Source organism: Netta rufina (assembly GCF_964035555.1).
Source record: "Netta rufina genome assembly, chromosome: 15".
NCBI classification, from domain to species: domain Eukaryota; kingdom Metazoa; phylum Chordata; class Aves; order Anseriformes; family Anatidae; genus Netta; species Netta rufina.
The window spans coordinates 18,112,873-18,128,592 of record NC_140138.1 but is presented as its reverse complement, the minus strand read 5'-3'; the positions used below and the strand labels follow the sequence as shown (position 1 = coordinate 18,128,592).

The window sequence follows — 15,720 nt, the reverse complement described above, 5'->3', positions numbered from 1 at the left end:
GCGGGAAGCGCGCCCCCGCCACGCGTCACCACGCGTCACCATACGTCAGCACGCGTCACCACGCGACGGCGCGCGCCTCCGCCCGCTCGCGCACAGCCCGGGGCGGACGCCGCCGAGCGGGTCGGTGGCAGGCGGAGGCGGCGGCGCCTTCGGGCGGCCGTTGGAGAGCCCAGAGCCGCCCCCGGGGGCGACGCGGGGGACCCGAGTCCCGGCCCGGAGCGGCGTGTCCCGGGCTGGGCGGTTATTTGCTCTTCGGGATTGGCGGTTTCTGGAAGCTTTTGTCTTTCTTTGGCTGCGCGGGCGAGGAATTTCCCGAGATTATTTTACTTCTGGCGTTTTTCGGCACGTGCAGAGGAGGGTTTCCTGTCCTAAGCAGGTTGCGCTCTAACTAGACAAGGTGCTTGGATGAGTAGCGAGCAAACGCATCCGATACAAAGCTGTGCAAGATGCGCTGCCGACTGTAGCGCGTAACGCTGCCGAGTTGGCCTGGGGATGACAGCGCAGTGCCTGCGTCGTTTTATTTGGTAGCTCAAAGTGTTAGGCAGAATTCATTGGGCTTTGGCAGCGTTCTCATAGGCTGTTGTAGTTAGGCACTGTGTGTGAAGAACAAGCTGAGCCATCAGCTTCTTTGCCCTGATACAATGGTAGAGAGTTGAACTGAAACCTTATTTATGCTTGGGGTGTATTATTTGTAATTTGTGTAAATATATGCATTAATTTCAGTGTCTGTGTCTTGCAGCATACGAAGCCTGGTGGAATGCTGCTATGGCAGCTCAGATGTCTGATGCTCATCGACGGTTCTTGCAGGTCCTGATGTCACATGGGATAATGGAAGGATCAGAGGCTAGGAAGTTACACAGGTGCTGCTGTGAAATCCATAAAGGTGTGTCTCTGGAGAAAAAGTGGAGAGATGGAGATTTTTTTTCTTCATTTGTGATTTACAAATATTTAGATTTCTGAATACCATACACCACCTAAAAAAAGTTAGAAAACAAAACCAACAAAATCTTCAACAACGTATTCTCTTTCTTTCCTAAAGTTAAAAGAACAAAACAAAACCCAACAACACAGCACTATGCAAACTAAGTTTTAATCCCATCAGACTTATACACACTTTTGATGAAAAGTGTAAGAACGCTTTTTATTTTATCAAAGTTTTTTTTTTTTTTTAGACTGTGTAAATACATATTTTTAAATATATTTTGACATTCATAGCCGTGAAGTTTCCAGAATGTTCTCCTTCATACTTGTTTGGAAAGATTTGCTTTGGAATATAATATGAAGTGTATGCTGTTAATCCATCTCAAGTAAATCTGTCACATGACTAATTATTTTGTAAACTGGTTAATTCTAATACATGCAATAACAAGCTCAATTTTATGGCATGTGGAACAAAAGTTTTGTTGTGTACTGTCTAATTTGTTTGAAATTCATGTTGAGACTTCAATGGTACAGAAATGTGTAATCAGCTCATGCTTTTTTTCAGATATCTGCTCACAGATCAGAGATCTGTTTCACCTCTAATTTTGAGAATGTGGTGGGCACAAACTGAAATAAAGCTGAAATGAGTGATGTTTTTAGCACTAATTGATTAGTTGGTTTTAGATATCTCAATCACATTTTCCCAGAAAATAATTAAAATAATAAAATTCCTGTATTTTCATCGTTTATGAACAAAATTGAAAAGGACAAAGAATGTAAGAAGAGCCATTTAAAAGGAAAAAGAGCCATTAAAAAGAGCCATTTAAAAGGAAAGATCAAAATGCAGTTCAAAGTAGTGGTTTTAACCAATTACTATTAAAAGGCAGAAAACTCCAGCAAATGTAGTTTCCATTACACATTTTGAGATCTGATATGCTCTGAAGTTATTTGCTAGCTCTCTAGTATTTGAGACTTTTATTTTAAAAGTCTTCTGAAATGTTACTTGGGGCTTTTGGTCATTTCAAGATGTCTAAGCAACAATAACTTCAGCAGCACAAGTGCTATTGATTCTTCTCTGTTAGGAGACTGTAGGGACTGATGTGCACAACCTGTTGTGAACTCCATCTTGCCTTGTTGCCAGAAGTGGAGTCCTTCCTGGGTGATGGTACAATTTATGTATTTTCCTTAGTTAAAATGAGTCAGAGTCCATAGGTATTCAAACTCTGAAGCCAAAAGAGCTTATTTCAGCACTTGTTCAAATTTTCAACTGAAAAAATGGAACAGTAGGATAACATGGTTGGCCTTTGAAGGTATACTCCTGTGTTTGTGAGAACCAAGCCACCGTACTTCTGTAAAAGAATTTATCATAAATGCTAGAGATGTTTGAATTCTGCCTCAATAACTTAGCAATTAATAACACGTAAGAAAAATGTTTCAGTAGGTAACACATAAAAAGGTCTGCCTGATGTGTTTTTTTTTTTTTCTCTGTGTTTTTTTTCTTACTTATTTTCAGTCTACTATGCACATGATAAACTGGATGATTTTATCACTACAATTAATATCCGGCTGCAGCCTTTGTTTATGCAGATCCGGAAAGGAATGTCTGAAGGTGATGGGAGAGCCCATTATGCCTTAGTAAGTATGTGATGTGCTGCCATCTTGTGTTTTTGGCTTCTCATAACGAGGGCATACACAGAACCCCATGGAACAGTACAGTCTCCTGTGTCTGCTTTAAAATTAACTTTTGAATAATGTGCCAATAAAAGGTATGCATGCCTTCTGATTGTAAACTGGGCAAAAAAACTAACTGAATCTAAGTGCCATCTTTGGATGTTAAGAAGACTGAATTACTTAAGATCCTTACAGTATATAATACAAGTGCTATTTAGAAAAATCAGTTAGTTAGAACTGAAGGCTGCATCTGCCAGCATGTTGAGACTTAATCTTAGCAGTGTCTTGTTTTGTTTTTGTGGGGCTATTCCACTGTTATGCTGACAGCTGCTGTAGAAGCTACTTGTAGAATGTGGAAGTGTGAAGATAAACTGCCAAGAGTGTAGGTGTGTGGGAACAGAACATGGCAGAAAGGACCATAGCAGTGTCTGATTTATTTAGCATAAACATTACTTAAGTGCTGAAGTAAGATTTCTTTTTCACAGGAGACTTTTTCTTGAGAGGAATTTTTAAACTAGAAAACATGGGGAGCTCTCCAATATGAGTGTGGTTTTTTTCTCAAAATTAAAAAAAAATAGTATAAAGGGGTGCTAAAGAATAGGCTAAAAAATTTCACTGGATGCTCTATAATGCAAATGCCAAAGAAGGAAGGTTATATAGTGATTTCAAAAGACCATAGAGGTCTTCTAATACTAGATTCTGCTTTTAACCTTTGTGTGTCATTTTGCAAATTAAGTTGAGCTAGTAATAAATAGCAGTAGGGTGTACAATAGGAATATTAAGTATCAGTTATTGTTCTTCATAATGAAACAAGTGTGTATCACAAAATACTTACTGCTACTGTCCAGCAGCACAATTACCCTGGTGGAATATAGTTCTACTGTATTCCTTTGCGTCTTCTGTCAGAATTCGTCATTTTTTTCTGTTAGCTTAATACAAGCTTAAAATTTGGCCTTAAATTCTTTGCACTTGTCTACCTCCCTTTGTTCCAGGCTATGGAGGGTGGGAAGTAGGATTGTTTAAGAATTTGGACTAGGCAGAGGCAGCTTTGGAGAACGTGTGGCTGGAAAGGTCAGGGGTTTTAAAGAAAGGAGTCGGGTACCATCTTTGTGCCACTTAAAGAAATGACATTTATTTCACTTAAGAAATGACATTCATTTAATTTCAAGATGATGTATTCTTTACCCTGGGAGATTTTTTACAATTTATGGTGTAGGAACACATGGGCACTTTGAATTCAGTGTATTTTTTTTTGTAGGTGAATCTGGCAGAAACTGAAATTACTAAAATGGCATCTGACTATGCAGAAAATGAATTAGAATTGTTTAGAAAAACTGTAAGTATGTCAGTTACTTGTTAGTAAATCACATTATCTGGGAAGGTACTCTGTTAAAATGAATGAAAATTTGAGATGTCTTTCAAGAATTAGTTTCCATCCTGCACAACTTTAATAATTAATTTTATCTCAAATCAAATAGGACGTGTGGTGTGAGAGATGGGAATATATGCAAGTAATGATTGCCTGTTGAATGAAAATCACTTACTGATAAAATGTAGTTGTGAATGGGGGAGTGCTCCTTGGAGTTATGACTTGGTATATCTTCTTTTAGTTAGACAAACATCCTTCCTCAGCAACTTTCTCCTAGATGTTTCAGTTGTGATTGCTGAATTTTTCACTGTCTTCAGTAGTTTAGTAATACACTGTACATTTTAATGTTATTACAAAAACATTATTCCTTTGCTGGTTTGAATGGAAATGATTGTGTCGTTACTGCTGTTGCCAATTTATTCTGTTTATTAAACTACTCAGAATGCTGATCGTCAAATAAGAAAACATACATTTGAGAAATTTCTAAAGTTCCAAATAAATCTACTGGGCTGAGATGCCAGAACATGCAATGTCTAGTTTCATATCAACAAACATTAATGAGTTGTGATCATAGCTTTGTATCTTGCATGTTTTAGTGAATTTTCTAGCACTTGGAAGACATAATTTCTCCAGCCATTAGACTTTCCTTGATTTTGCACTCTAACACTGTTTTGTACAAACTAGAAAGAGGTGTATTGATTGTTCTGTGACAGCTGCTGAAGTGTCATCTAAACTGGTAGTATGTAGAGTCTTCCCACCCTCTTTATTGGGGTAGAACCTATACAGCCATGTCGGCAACGCAGAGATGGTGTCGTCATGGTGCATGTTACTACTAGCATATAATCTCTGCATTCTGCTCTGTGATAACGTGTAGCAGGAATATTCCCAATGAGAGAATCTCTGAAATTTGATAATACTGCTATAACCTCTGTGTGCCAGATAGGTTCAGCAGTGTTAAATGAATCCAGAGCGCACCATCTTACTTTAGTAGTGAAAGACTTTTCTTCAAAAGAACATTGGCAGAGGTCAGATAAGAAGAAACAGATCTGTCACTTCTGAGAATGCTGAAGGGTTGCGGCTTCATTTAGGCAGCACTGAACAGTTCTACTGTGGAAATGCTTTCTTGGCAAAGATTAAAATTGTCAAGGTAACAATGATGGCTTTAGCCTTTGGCCCTCGTTCTGCAGTTCTCATTCCAGCCATATACTGCAGTATTTATCAGCACCCATACATATGGATGGTTTGTATGGGTGCTGAAAAAGCTGCATGTTATTATAAGGTGTGTCTATCTAATTGCATGTTTTTTTAATGATTGAAAATGTTTCTTTTGACAGATGGACCTAATCATTTTATCAGAAAATGGCTTTGCCTGTTCTACAGATATTTTAAACTTAGCTGACCAACTTAAGACAAAGAAAATGAAGAAGAAGGAAGCAGAACAAGTGCTGAAAATTTTTGTGGAGGATAAGTGGCTCTCTGAGGTAACTGCTTTCTCTTTTAAAGCGTTTGTATTTTAATAGGTCCAGCTGTTATTTTCTCATGGATTGATGGCTGAAACTGTAGCTGTTTGTTAAATGATAGCAAAAATGGCTTTGTTAAGCCTGTGCTTATTGGTACTCTAGTCAATGATTTTTGCAGAAAAGCTTGTACATTTACAAGCAAAAAGTCCTCCGGTAGGTCTACACGGGACAACAAGGTTTCAGTTTCTTGTACCTGAGCTAGTGCAGGTATCTGTGCTCAGCCCTGCCTTAGAACATAAAAGGCATCCTTTTTACACAGCAGCATGATATACTTAAAATTTGGAACAGAAGCTGGGGAAAAACTTTTTAGGTTGATCAGAACTGTCAGTTACATTTAGAATTCTTTGAAAAGCAGTGAGGCCAAGCACATTGAAATCTCCTGTATCAGAAACGCATTTTTGGAAAAATTGGAGAAATTGAGATTAGTTTTACCATGTGGACACGACAATTGCTTGCCATGAAAAGTAAGACCTCAATCCCTTTTCTCCTGGATTTATCACATCATAGATCTCCGAATTGCTGCCACGTTTTCTTATGTTAGAGAGATTTTCAGACACCTCAAGTAGTAAATGTCTAGATGTGTAGAAAAACAGTAGAAGTTCTGCTAATGTTCAAATGAAAGTTTCCCAAACCATATGCCTTTAAGAAGAACATGTATGCTCCTCTGTACCTTTCAGGGACTACGTTAAAGGTGTGAGATTTTTTCTTACAATTCTCTTAAATTAATTCTGCCTCATCAAAAGTGTTTCAGCTCTGCATTTTATCAATGTAAGAATGTTTGTTTCATGATGGCAGAAAAAACTTGGCTATCAAATGCTTCCTCACAGGTGATGAGGAAGATCTGAAAAGGAAAAAGGAACTAAAAGATAGTGCTAACTTCATCATTTGTTTCCTTAGAGAAATGGGGAATATACTCTGCATACTCGCTGCATAATGGAGATGGAACAATACATCCTCAGCATCTACCAAGATACAGCAAGAAAGTGTAACATTTGTCATAGCCTTGCCATCCAGGTAACAGTTTGATTACCGCAGCAGGCATCTCTTGATGGGCTTGTGTCACAGCAAAAGTTTGTGATACTTTCTCAAGTATTAGACAGACCCTGAAAATACTGGTGTTGTAATCTGGAAACATTGCACATGTATATATGTTTCAATGTAGATATTTTTATCTTGTCTTTGGAAAAAAATGTATGAACTTGGAGGATGGGAACTCACCCAACCAACAACACTATTGTCCTGTCTTACTTTCCAAAGCCAGCAGGCTTGAGATGAACCCTTATCCTTAAACAGGCATAACAGTTAAGTGCTAGCTGTCTTATCTTTGGACCTTACAAATGGTAATCTTCTGTATGACAACCATTCATCTTTGGTTTGGGGATTTAGGCTCAGAGTGAACATGTATTTATATATAGCACTACTAAAGGACTATGTGTTGATACATAGCAAGTTTCCAGTTTGGTCTTGCGTGAGAAGTTAAAACCTGAACTCCTATTCCAAAACTACCAAATTTTCTTGCTCCTTACCACTGAATCTTATCTTCCAGCTAACATGCTTCCATAATACTACTTTTTCCATCCTAATTGCTCTCCTTTATTGCAGCTTGTTGTTGGGCTTGCAAGCTAAGTTATATCCATATAGGAAAACAGCATTTCTTAGTTTCTAGGAGAAAAACTCTTTATCCTTTACCAGCCTTGATTTCTGATGTCTTCTAACTGTAATGTATGAACCATTCTCAGGAATAAAGCATTGCCTATGTGTATTGGGACAACTTTATGTTGAACTGAAGGATAGATTAGAAAGGTTTTCTAGTAACACTTCTGATTTCAGAGCCAAGTATGTGAAACCTGTGGAATTGCAATGCATTTACCTTGTGTTGCAAAGTACTTCAAAGCTCAAACTGAACCACGATGTCCTCATTGTAACGATTTCTGGCCTCATGAGATTCCAGGTACCAAGCAATATATTTAAAAAAAAAAAAAAAAGTGTAATAATACTTAAGAATGAATTGTGGTATTCAATGGCACTGCCAGTATTATTTACAATTGTAGTTGATTATCAGTTGTTTCTGGCTTCAGTTGTATATTTGAGAATTAACCATCCTTGTGCAACACTGAACCTGCAAAAATTCTATCTTATGGTCACTAGCAGATCCTGTGAATACATTTATCGTAACATTAAAGTTTTGAGGGATGAATAGGAACAGCACAAAAACATTTGGAAATACCGAGTTCCTAAGAAGATAGGAAACTCTTTAAGGATTTCTCCATTTAACCAGGGAAATTGGGCATTTCTGAACAGGAGCACAGAAATATATAAAGCATTTTTAAAATCTGTAAGTCATACTGTATCATCCCTTTTTTTTTTCTCTGTCATTAACTTTGCTTTTTTTCTTTCTTTACAGATATGAGTCGGATAGAGTCCCAGTCATCATCAAAAAGAGATAGCAGAAAAGAACTTCATTCTTAGCATTAGACAATGTTAATAAAAATTACTTTCAATTAATTTTTTTTCTCCATTCTGTGGCAGAATAGCCAGACTATATTGTATTCATTAGTAACAGTACACTGTTAAGTGTACTTTTTTTCTGAAGTTTTAAAAGGCTTACAATAAAACAATCATTGATTTCTTCTCCTACACAGTTATGCCCAGACAACTTTCTTGAGGGTGGTTGTGTGTACACAAGTCTCCATATTCTTGGGTTGGGACTCTCAGTGCATGTATGGGAACGAAAACTGTAAATGTTTTTGCTCAGTCTTGAAAGCTGATCTATGCCTGTGAACTATTAAAACCTGTGTCAGCTACCATGCCTGTGTCTGATGTAAGGCTAGAGTCTGAACTCTCAGCTGGCACTGTTGGCTTGGTTTTTGTCCATTCTTTTGACAGAAGGGAGTGCATGTTACAGAACCAGGTTGCAGACTGCTATGGTCAGGAAGAGATGGAATATTCCCGCAGTCAAAACTAGTGGGAAGGAGTAGTACAGGACACTTGGGGCAATTTCAGCTTTTATCTGTGAAGTATTAAAAGAATCTTGAATGTTTATTTATTTAAGAACTAGGACTTCACTCTCTCCAGTTTTCTGTAAAGATTCATTTTTCTTTAAAAAGCGACTTAAAGAAAAGACAATGTTACTGCCAGGTGCCAGAGCAGAGCGTTAATACATCTTACCTTGGTAGAAATGAAAGGGACTCAAAGACTTCCACTGCAGAATGTCTGCAGTTCAGCTGACTATCAAAGTATGATTAAGCTTCAGTTTATTTAATTGCTATTAAACTAAGGATTAACTACACTTAGTTACCTTCCTAGTCCCTAACACTTACCTTCTTCCACCTAGGAGACTGGTATCTTGCTTCATGTTACTTTTTTTTTTCCAGATATATTGAACTGTTGGGCTGTCACTTTTACTCCATTTTTTACTATTTTTAAATCCAAGTAGAAGATAACACTAACCTGATGTTCCAGTTTGAAAAGCAGTCATAGCACTGTTGATACACAGATGTGTTTCAGATACACACACACATACACAATAATGAACCAACAGTTGCTCTTTACAAGAAAGTTACATTGAAAACATCCACAAAAATAAAGTGATTGAAGCAACTGCTGTTTACCCACATTTACCCATCCAGATTCTTTCATCATACTGAAACAAGGATTTTTATTTTTTAATCCAGCTCTGGCCTCTGGATAGTGAAAAAATATTCTCATGTTTAAATAGAATTCACTTGGGAAGCATGCTAGATGCTACTTTTCCTGACTTTTAATTGCTATTACAATACTAACAAACTTCATGCATGCTTCAAAAGTTATGACCACCAGAAACTGACAGAGAAGCTAATATCAAGAGATCGTATGTAGTGCCAGTATTTAACTGGAATGAACAGAACCTGTCCAGGCATCAGAATGCAGGACTGACATGCAGCCTTTCTAAAACTGGGAAACTTATTTAAGTCCGGATCTTCTACATCAACCTATTAAAAACAAACAACAATAGAATGTGTTATATATGATTTGATAAAGTAACATTACTGACACTAAAAATACAACAACTATTTACCTGGCTAGTATTGTGAAGAATTTGTCCTTCATGTGGGTAAAGGTTTTCTGAATCTTGTGGTGAATAAAGACAGACATACTTTCTTCCAAATACCTGCACATATTAAAATGAATGTTTTCTATCTGCCATGAACCTACCTATTTTTGGAAAGTGACATGTTCAATTAACTAGCATACCATACTGTTGGCTACAGTTGGCATTTAACACTAAATAAAAGATAAGTTATTTTTGTTACTAGTAGAGATGCTATTATAATAAAAAGTTACATCGGAGTATGGGAATCCAAGTACCTGCTCCATTGGAACAGATGAAATTCAAAATACCAGCAAACACCTATAACCAAATTACTTCTAAGTTCAGTGGTCAAGGCACCCAATTTATGCAATGTTATTTGAGCCCTACAGCCAGGAAGCAATTGTCAGAAGAACTGAGAATACATCAGCAGGCAGAGATACAGCCTGGCAGTGAATGTTAAGCTTCCATGTACTCCTTTAGTTATTATTTATGTATCATCATTAAATTAGTTCACGGACTCACAGGCTGGATGAGGTGGGAAGGGACCTCTGGAGGTCATCTGGTCTAACCCCACTGTTCAAGTGGGCCAGCTAGAGCAGCTTGTTCAGGGGCATGAGCAGGCAGCTGAATATCTCAAAGGATGGAGACTCCACACCTTTCTGGCAACCTCTGACAGTGCTCAGTTACCCACACAGTAAAAAAGTGTTTCCTGATGTTCTGATGGAGCCTCCTGCATTTCAGTGTGTGCCCATTGGTTTTCATCCCATCACTGGGCACCACTGAAATGAGCTTAACTCCAGTTCCTTTGCACCCTTCCTTAAGGTATTTTTCTATATTAATATGGATATTAGTTAGCTCTCTAAGGAACCAAGCATTAGGTGGTATTTTTACTAATGCATGGAACTATGTAAAATGTTAGTTACTGTAAATACTACTTCACCTAACTCTCAATGCATGCACAAATAGATAATCTCATGGGGTAACATGAAGTGGATGCACCTAAGTCTACCCACCATCCTGCTGTTCAGGAAAACCAAAGTCCTTTGGACACTGTAACAGGATCAAGGTTTTTCCCAATTTGGTTCCAAATTCCTTGTGTGGCCTTGGAAAAGCCACTTCTTGTTATTGAATCATACAATCATTTAGGCTGGAAAAGACCCTTAAGATCAACAAGTCCAGCCATCAACCTAACACTACCATGTCTACCACTAAACTCTGTCTGTCCCTTAGTGCCACGTCCACATGTCTCAAATACCCCCAGGGATGGGGACTCTGCCGCTTCCCCGGGCAGCCTGTTCCGATGCCTAACCACCCTTTCTGTGAATAAATTCTTCCTGATATCTAACCTAAATCTCCCCTGGTGCAACTTGAGGCCATTTCCTTCTTGTAGTAAGTGGCCCAAAACTGAAAACAATATTCAAGGTGCATTTGTGCATTGTCATTTCCACTCACCTGTAGAATGAGGGTAAGTGATGGTTAATCTCAATGACTGGTTGTAGTTAATGATGACATTAAGTTGCATCACTGTTGTTGCATCAATGCAAGAGAATAGCGAAATAATATCTGCCTATTCACTATCTTTCAGTTATCCATCAACTTGTCTGCTGTCCTTGTCTCTAATACTTACACACCATACACATTTTTTCTAGCTATAGCATTGACGGCTTGCATAGAGTAAGCAGAGTACAGACCTGGGCTAAAAAATTTTGCTGGGGATCCTGATGAAGAGGCGAGATAGTTCCTTCCGGGCCAAACCAAGCATTAATGGTGATGTCATCTTCTTCTCCTTCCCCCAGGCAGCAGTAGTCAGGGATACTGATATCCTCTTTCAGTTCTGGGATCTACTCCCATAAAGAAATGAACATTAAAAAAGGTATGTATTAACTTGCAAAAGGTGTACAATTCATAGAGTAACAGGGCTTGACACAAAGAAAACAATTGACCTGCTTGTTCTGCAATGGTGGCAGAGAAATAGCTGGGCTGCTGGGAATCTGCAGGACATGTCCTCACGCTTTCTGTCCTAGCAGATTCTGTTGAAAGGAGGTGGAAGAAAAAAGGAAAGGGGTTTCTTATACTTCAGAGACCCCACTTGCTTCAGCAGAAGCCAGAGAAACTCAGGGAATGACAGAACTACAAGAATAAGCAGGTTTGCTATTCAAGGAAAAAGAGCAGCTTATCTTTTATACACTAAGCTTGATTCTCTGTATGATTCCTTTTCCTATCTCCCACCAACCTAATCTCTGCTTAGCTAAAATGACATCGCAGATTTGATGAACATATCGCCACTGAAGTCGGTTTCCTGTCCAAACCTCCTCCCTAACTTGCCTATTCTTTGGGAAAATGCTGCTTTCCAGGTAATATCCCTGTAAATAAGTGCTACATTGTACCGAAACAGCCCTAAAATCAAACTCCTTCACCTCTGAAAGGCTTTTGTTTCCACTCCTTTCATTCAGGTGGAACAAAATCCTCTCTTTGGAACAAAATCCTTCCTTCAAAACAGTTGGAATATAAACTTCAGACTTATTGTCAATTCCTCATACGCCCTTCCATCTAGTAGAAATGACAGTCTCAGGGATGATTTGACACACAAAGGGAACACTTGACTGCAGAGAGGAAAAACATTTATGCAGTTTTACCTGATCAAAAAGCTGGTGCTGAGCAAGGTATCCTACACTGTTCTGAAATTACAGCAGAGAAAGAAAAATGCATAGTGACATACAGGGTAAGACTTCTTGGTCATTAATGTACTTATAGGTAAAAATTTACTTGTAAGTAAGAACATGTATTTACAATGTACTATTTCAGAGTAAGAGTACTAGAATTGCTTCAATTCACTAGCATAAGGGGTCTTCTGAAATACCAACTTACATCTATACTGAAATTGTAAGAGTGTAGACGCATCCCCACAACCATGGTCGTTGCAGTAACTATTTGTAGCTTCAGATCTCACAAATGTCAAACCTTTTAATTCAGTGCTATGCTTATCGCCTAACCCCACCTTCAGGACCACCTCCAAGCGTGTTTATTCTAATAAGCTCCAACTAGGCAAATATTCTATACCAGTACACACTGATGCTTTTGGAAATGAAAGAAAATTAGAGTAACAGACCTCATTCACAATATACTGGTTGATGAAGTCATTGACAGTCATGAGCTTCTGAGACCATTCCTCATCTGTGTATCGGGAACCCAATTCTACAGGGACTGTGCGACACCCAGCAACTTGACAAATATAGTCCACGCTGAAATGAAAAAAAAGTTCCATCACTCTTTTATATTTCTCTTGTTACCATTTTTGAATGTGAGGACAATCAGTCGAAATAAATCTTTCAGGGTAATAAAACCACTACCATGAGTTTTTCCTCTCTTAAACCAACAAATGAGAGACAAAGGTTAGCAGTAAACAACCCAAGCAGCAAGAAACCAAGTGGCTAACATCATCTGTGTAATACACAGATATAATATACTGCCTGTTTGTTTTTAAAACCTTGTTTACATCAGTTAATTATTGTTTCCTTAACAGTTAGGGAGATTTAAGCAGTTAGTCTCTTGGCTACTGATGGCTAATCTTTTTGTTGCCTGCAACCAAGTTTGCTAAATAAAATACTGTTTCTTGTTACTATTAATGCTAGATCAACTGTCTACCAGTGCCAGATTCTGTATACAGGTGCCAGTAATATCCACCCTGGCTAAAGTCAGATGAATTCCTTTGAAGGGTGATACACATCTCTTCATTGACCATGATATTAATTATACTAAGAAGTTCGTTATTTTAAGTATCTGAAGATAGGCAGAAGAGTACCTCGGCTGAAAAAAAAAAAAGACAAAAATACCTAAGAAATAACAAAATTACATACATAATACATACACATATAAAATATAGATAACCAGTTGTATTATATATATACATACACACACATAATGTTATATATAAAATATGTAACAACAATCTACATTAAATTAACACAGATTTTACCCTTGGCTGTGGAATGGAAGGATAAAAGCAATTCTTCAAACTAAGCCTGACTATTTTTTTTTCCTTTAAGAGGAATCACAAGCTTTAGCTCACAAATATTTGGTTCTCATGACTGGCAATGTTGGCACCATTGCCTACATTAAACTAATGGCACAATGTTATTACTCACTCCTAAATTCAGCTGTCTGAAGTTGAACACTCAAAAGTGCTACTGAGCAAACATCACTACTCGCACTTGTGAATGAAAGAGACAGTTATGCTTTATTCATGCCTCTCTGAAATTAAATTCCTATTGCACTATTTATCAGCAAACTCTGGGATGTAAGTATCACCAGCATCTGATCTTAAAATGAGAGTAAATTCACTGATATAGTTAGTGGTTCATACTCACCTCTAGTTTCCAGTTACGTACAACAACGTGCAGGGAATTTGCCAGGGTTCTCTCCTGCACCAGACCCTGAAAGGAAGAGCTGGGTTCCAATGCAGTCTCTGCCAGCACCTGATTTCCCTGGCACACGGGAGCACTTACAACACGATGTTCTAAACTGATTTGATTCACTTTACTTCTAGCATCTATAGAAAAACATTTACTGAGCAAAGACAGAACTGCAGCAGGAAGATACACCCAACAAAAATCAGTCCTCTCGGTGCTTGTCTTCTGTAGAGGTGTCTACCGCTACATGGCGCGCCAAGACATCTGATGCACAAAATGATCCTCGTCCTTATAAGCACGGGGAAGAAACACTGATTTCTCACCTCCACTTCTTCATACACGGCCAGTGGTCAATAATTCCCTCCAAGACAACAGGCTTTTGCGGAATTAGATAGTTGTCTCTGAAGTGCTCTAGCGAAGGGCAGCGAACGTGTGGAAGCGCTTCTCCTGGCTGCACCACGGGCGCCGGAGAGGGGTCAACCCGGGCCCTCTGCAACAGAAACGCCCTCGTCAGGCTGTCCCCGCGGCTCCCTCCGCCGCCCACCGCGCCCGGAGCGGGGCCTCGGGGAGCCCCGGGCCGCCGTACCTTGGCGCTGCCCACGGCCGCGGCGCGCCGCTTCCCGCGGGGCAGCCGCGCCTGCAGGAGGCGGACGAGGCGGGCGAGGGCGTTGTCCAGCACGGAGGCGCCCATCAGCAGCCCCATGTCGCACAGGCGAACGGCGGGCGCCAGCGGGCGGCAGGCGGCGACCTCGGCCAGCGCGCCGAAGAGGCAGCCGTAGGCGTAGACCTGCCGCCAGGCCTTGCCGACCTCCCGCCACGGCCCCGCGTTCAGCTTCTCCCAGGCGTAGTCGCGCAGGACGTCGCCCAGGCGCCGCAGCTCCGCCGCCGCCGCCCCGCACGGCGGGCCCGGCGCCGCGTAGAGCAGCCCGCGGGCCCGCCGCAGCAGGGGCGGGACGCAGTCGTCCACCTCGCCGCTCAGCGCCAGGGACAGCTCTTCCTCGGCACCGGGCAGCAGCGCCCGCGCCTCGGCCCACAGCGCGCCCGCCGCCGCCATGGCGCGTCCCGGCGCTGCGGAGCGGGCGGAGCCGCGTCCCGGCGACCGCGGGCGGGGCGCGGGGCGGGCAGCGCCGGCTGGGCCCGGGCGGGGCCGGCCCCGGGAGCCGCGAGCGGGTGCGTCCCGCCGGGCACGCGGGGGGTAGCCGGCTGTCCGGGTGTCCTCGTAGCGCAGGTGTCCCCTACGGCCCAGGTCTCTGTGAACGCTGTAATAATCGCCAACACGCAATGTAGTTGTCACTTGGGCCCTTCACCTGCAAACCTACTGGAGTTTAGTAATCGTGTGATTGATTGGTGCAGCTATTTGTATTAATATACATATCCAATCTAGTTTTCTTTGTGGAGTGTCTTAAAATTCTAGTTGGTTTTATTAGTTTGCCCACTTAAAAAGAAATCCTTATATATACAAATGTTTTAATGGAGTTAACAGGAGCTAACAATATTTATTCATTAACATTAGTGAACATTGCTCAGAGCCGTTTTTCTCTGAATCTATTTCCAGCAGTTGATCTAGGCAGAGCTGGCACCTGTAGCTCGTTCATTCTGCAGCAAGAGAGAAGGGTTTTCAGGTGGGTTTGTGTCTGGTGGCAGGCACAAGCGTACAAACTGCTGGGCTGCTGCAGGCACCACAACCTGCCATGTCAGGGCTACTAGCGCTGTGCCCATGGTGACCGATGTCTGTGATTTTGATGCTTGTGTGAGATG

General features: G+C 40.6%; 2 protein-coding genes across 3 annotated transcripts; one reads left to right on the top strand and one right to left on the bottom strand.

Moving 5' to 3' along the window:
- Positions 1-64: 64 nt before the first annotated feature.
- Positions 65-8,118, top strand: NSMCE1 (NSE1 homolog, SMC5-SMC6 complex component). The gene is made up of 8 exons (XM_084295779.1): positions 65-397; positions 740-883; positions 2,435-2,556; positions 3,851-3,928; positions 5,296-5,442; positions 6,379-6,495; positions 7,312-7,432; positions 7,886-8,118. The coding sequence occupies exons 2-8, from the start codon at positions 766-768 to the stop codon at positions 7,948-7,950; spliced, it is 768 nt and encodes a 255-aa protein (XP_084151905.1). The 5' UTR covers positions 65-397; positions 740-765; the 3' UTR covers positions 7,951-8,118.
- Positions 8,119-8,552: 434 nt separating this feature from the next.
- On the bottom strand, positions 8,553-15,024 carry KDM8 (lysine demethylase 8). Of its 2 annotated transcripts, XM_084295820.1 has the most exons (7): positions 14,549-15,024; positions 14,286-14,452; positions 12,663-12,795; positions 12,190-12,231; positions 11,245-11,394; positions 9,539-9,631; positions 8,553-9,452 (listed from the first exon to the last, which is right to left on the bottom strand). In XM_084295820.1, the coding sequence occupies exons 1-7, from the start codon at positions 15,014-15,016 to the stop codon at positions 9,288-9,290; spliced, it is 1,218 nt and encodes a 405-aa protein (XP_084151946.1). In that variant the 5' UTR covers positions 15,017-15,024; the 3' UTR covers positions 8,553-9,287. The 2 variants fall into 2 exon arrangements, with proteins under 2 accessions (XP_084151946.1, XP_084151947.1); XM_084295821.1 differs by lacking the exon at positions 9,539-9,631.
- Positions 15,025-15,720: the final 696 nt, after the last annotated feature.

Excerpts from the sequence above, each read along its gene's own strand:
- NSMCE1 (XM_084295779.1), top strand. The coding sequence starts at position 766 with ATGGCAGCTCAGATGTCTGATGCTCATCGACGGTTCTTGCAGGTCCTG. Across the intron at positions 2,557-3,850 it reads GGAGAGCCCATTATGCCTTA|GTGAATCTGGCAGAAACTGA; the intron begins GTAAGTATGTGA and ends TTTTTTTTGTAG. Across the intron at positions 7,433-7,885 it reads CTGGCCTCATGAGATTCCAG|ATATGAGTCGGATAGAGTCC; the intron begins GTACCAAGCAAT and ends CTTTCTTTACAG.
- KDM8 (XM_084295820.1), bottom strand. The coding sequence starts at position 15,016 with ATGGCGGCGGCGGGCGCGCTGTGGGCCGAGGCGCGGGCGCTGCTGCCC. Across the intron at positions 11,395-12,189 it reads AGCACCAGCTTTTTGATCAG|ATCCCAGAACTGAAAGAGGA; the intron begins GTAAAACTGCAT and ends TTATGGGAGTAG. Across the intron at positions 9,632-11,244 it reads AGCAAAATTTTTTAGCCCAG|GTATTTGGAAGAAAGTATGT; the intron begins GTCTGTACTCTG and ends TAATATGTGCAG.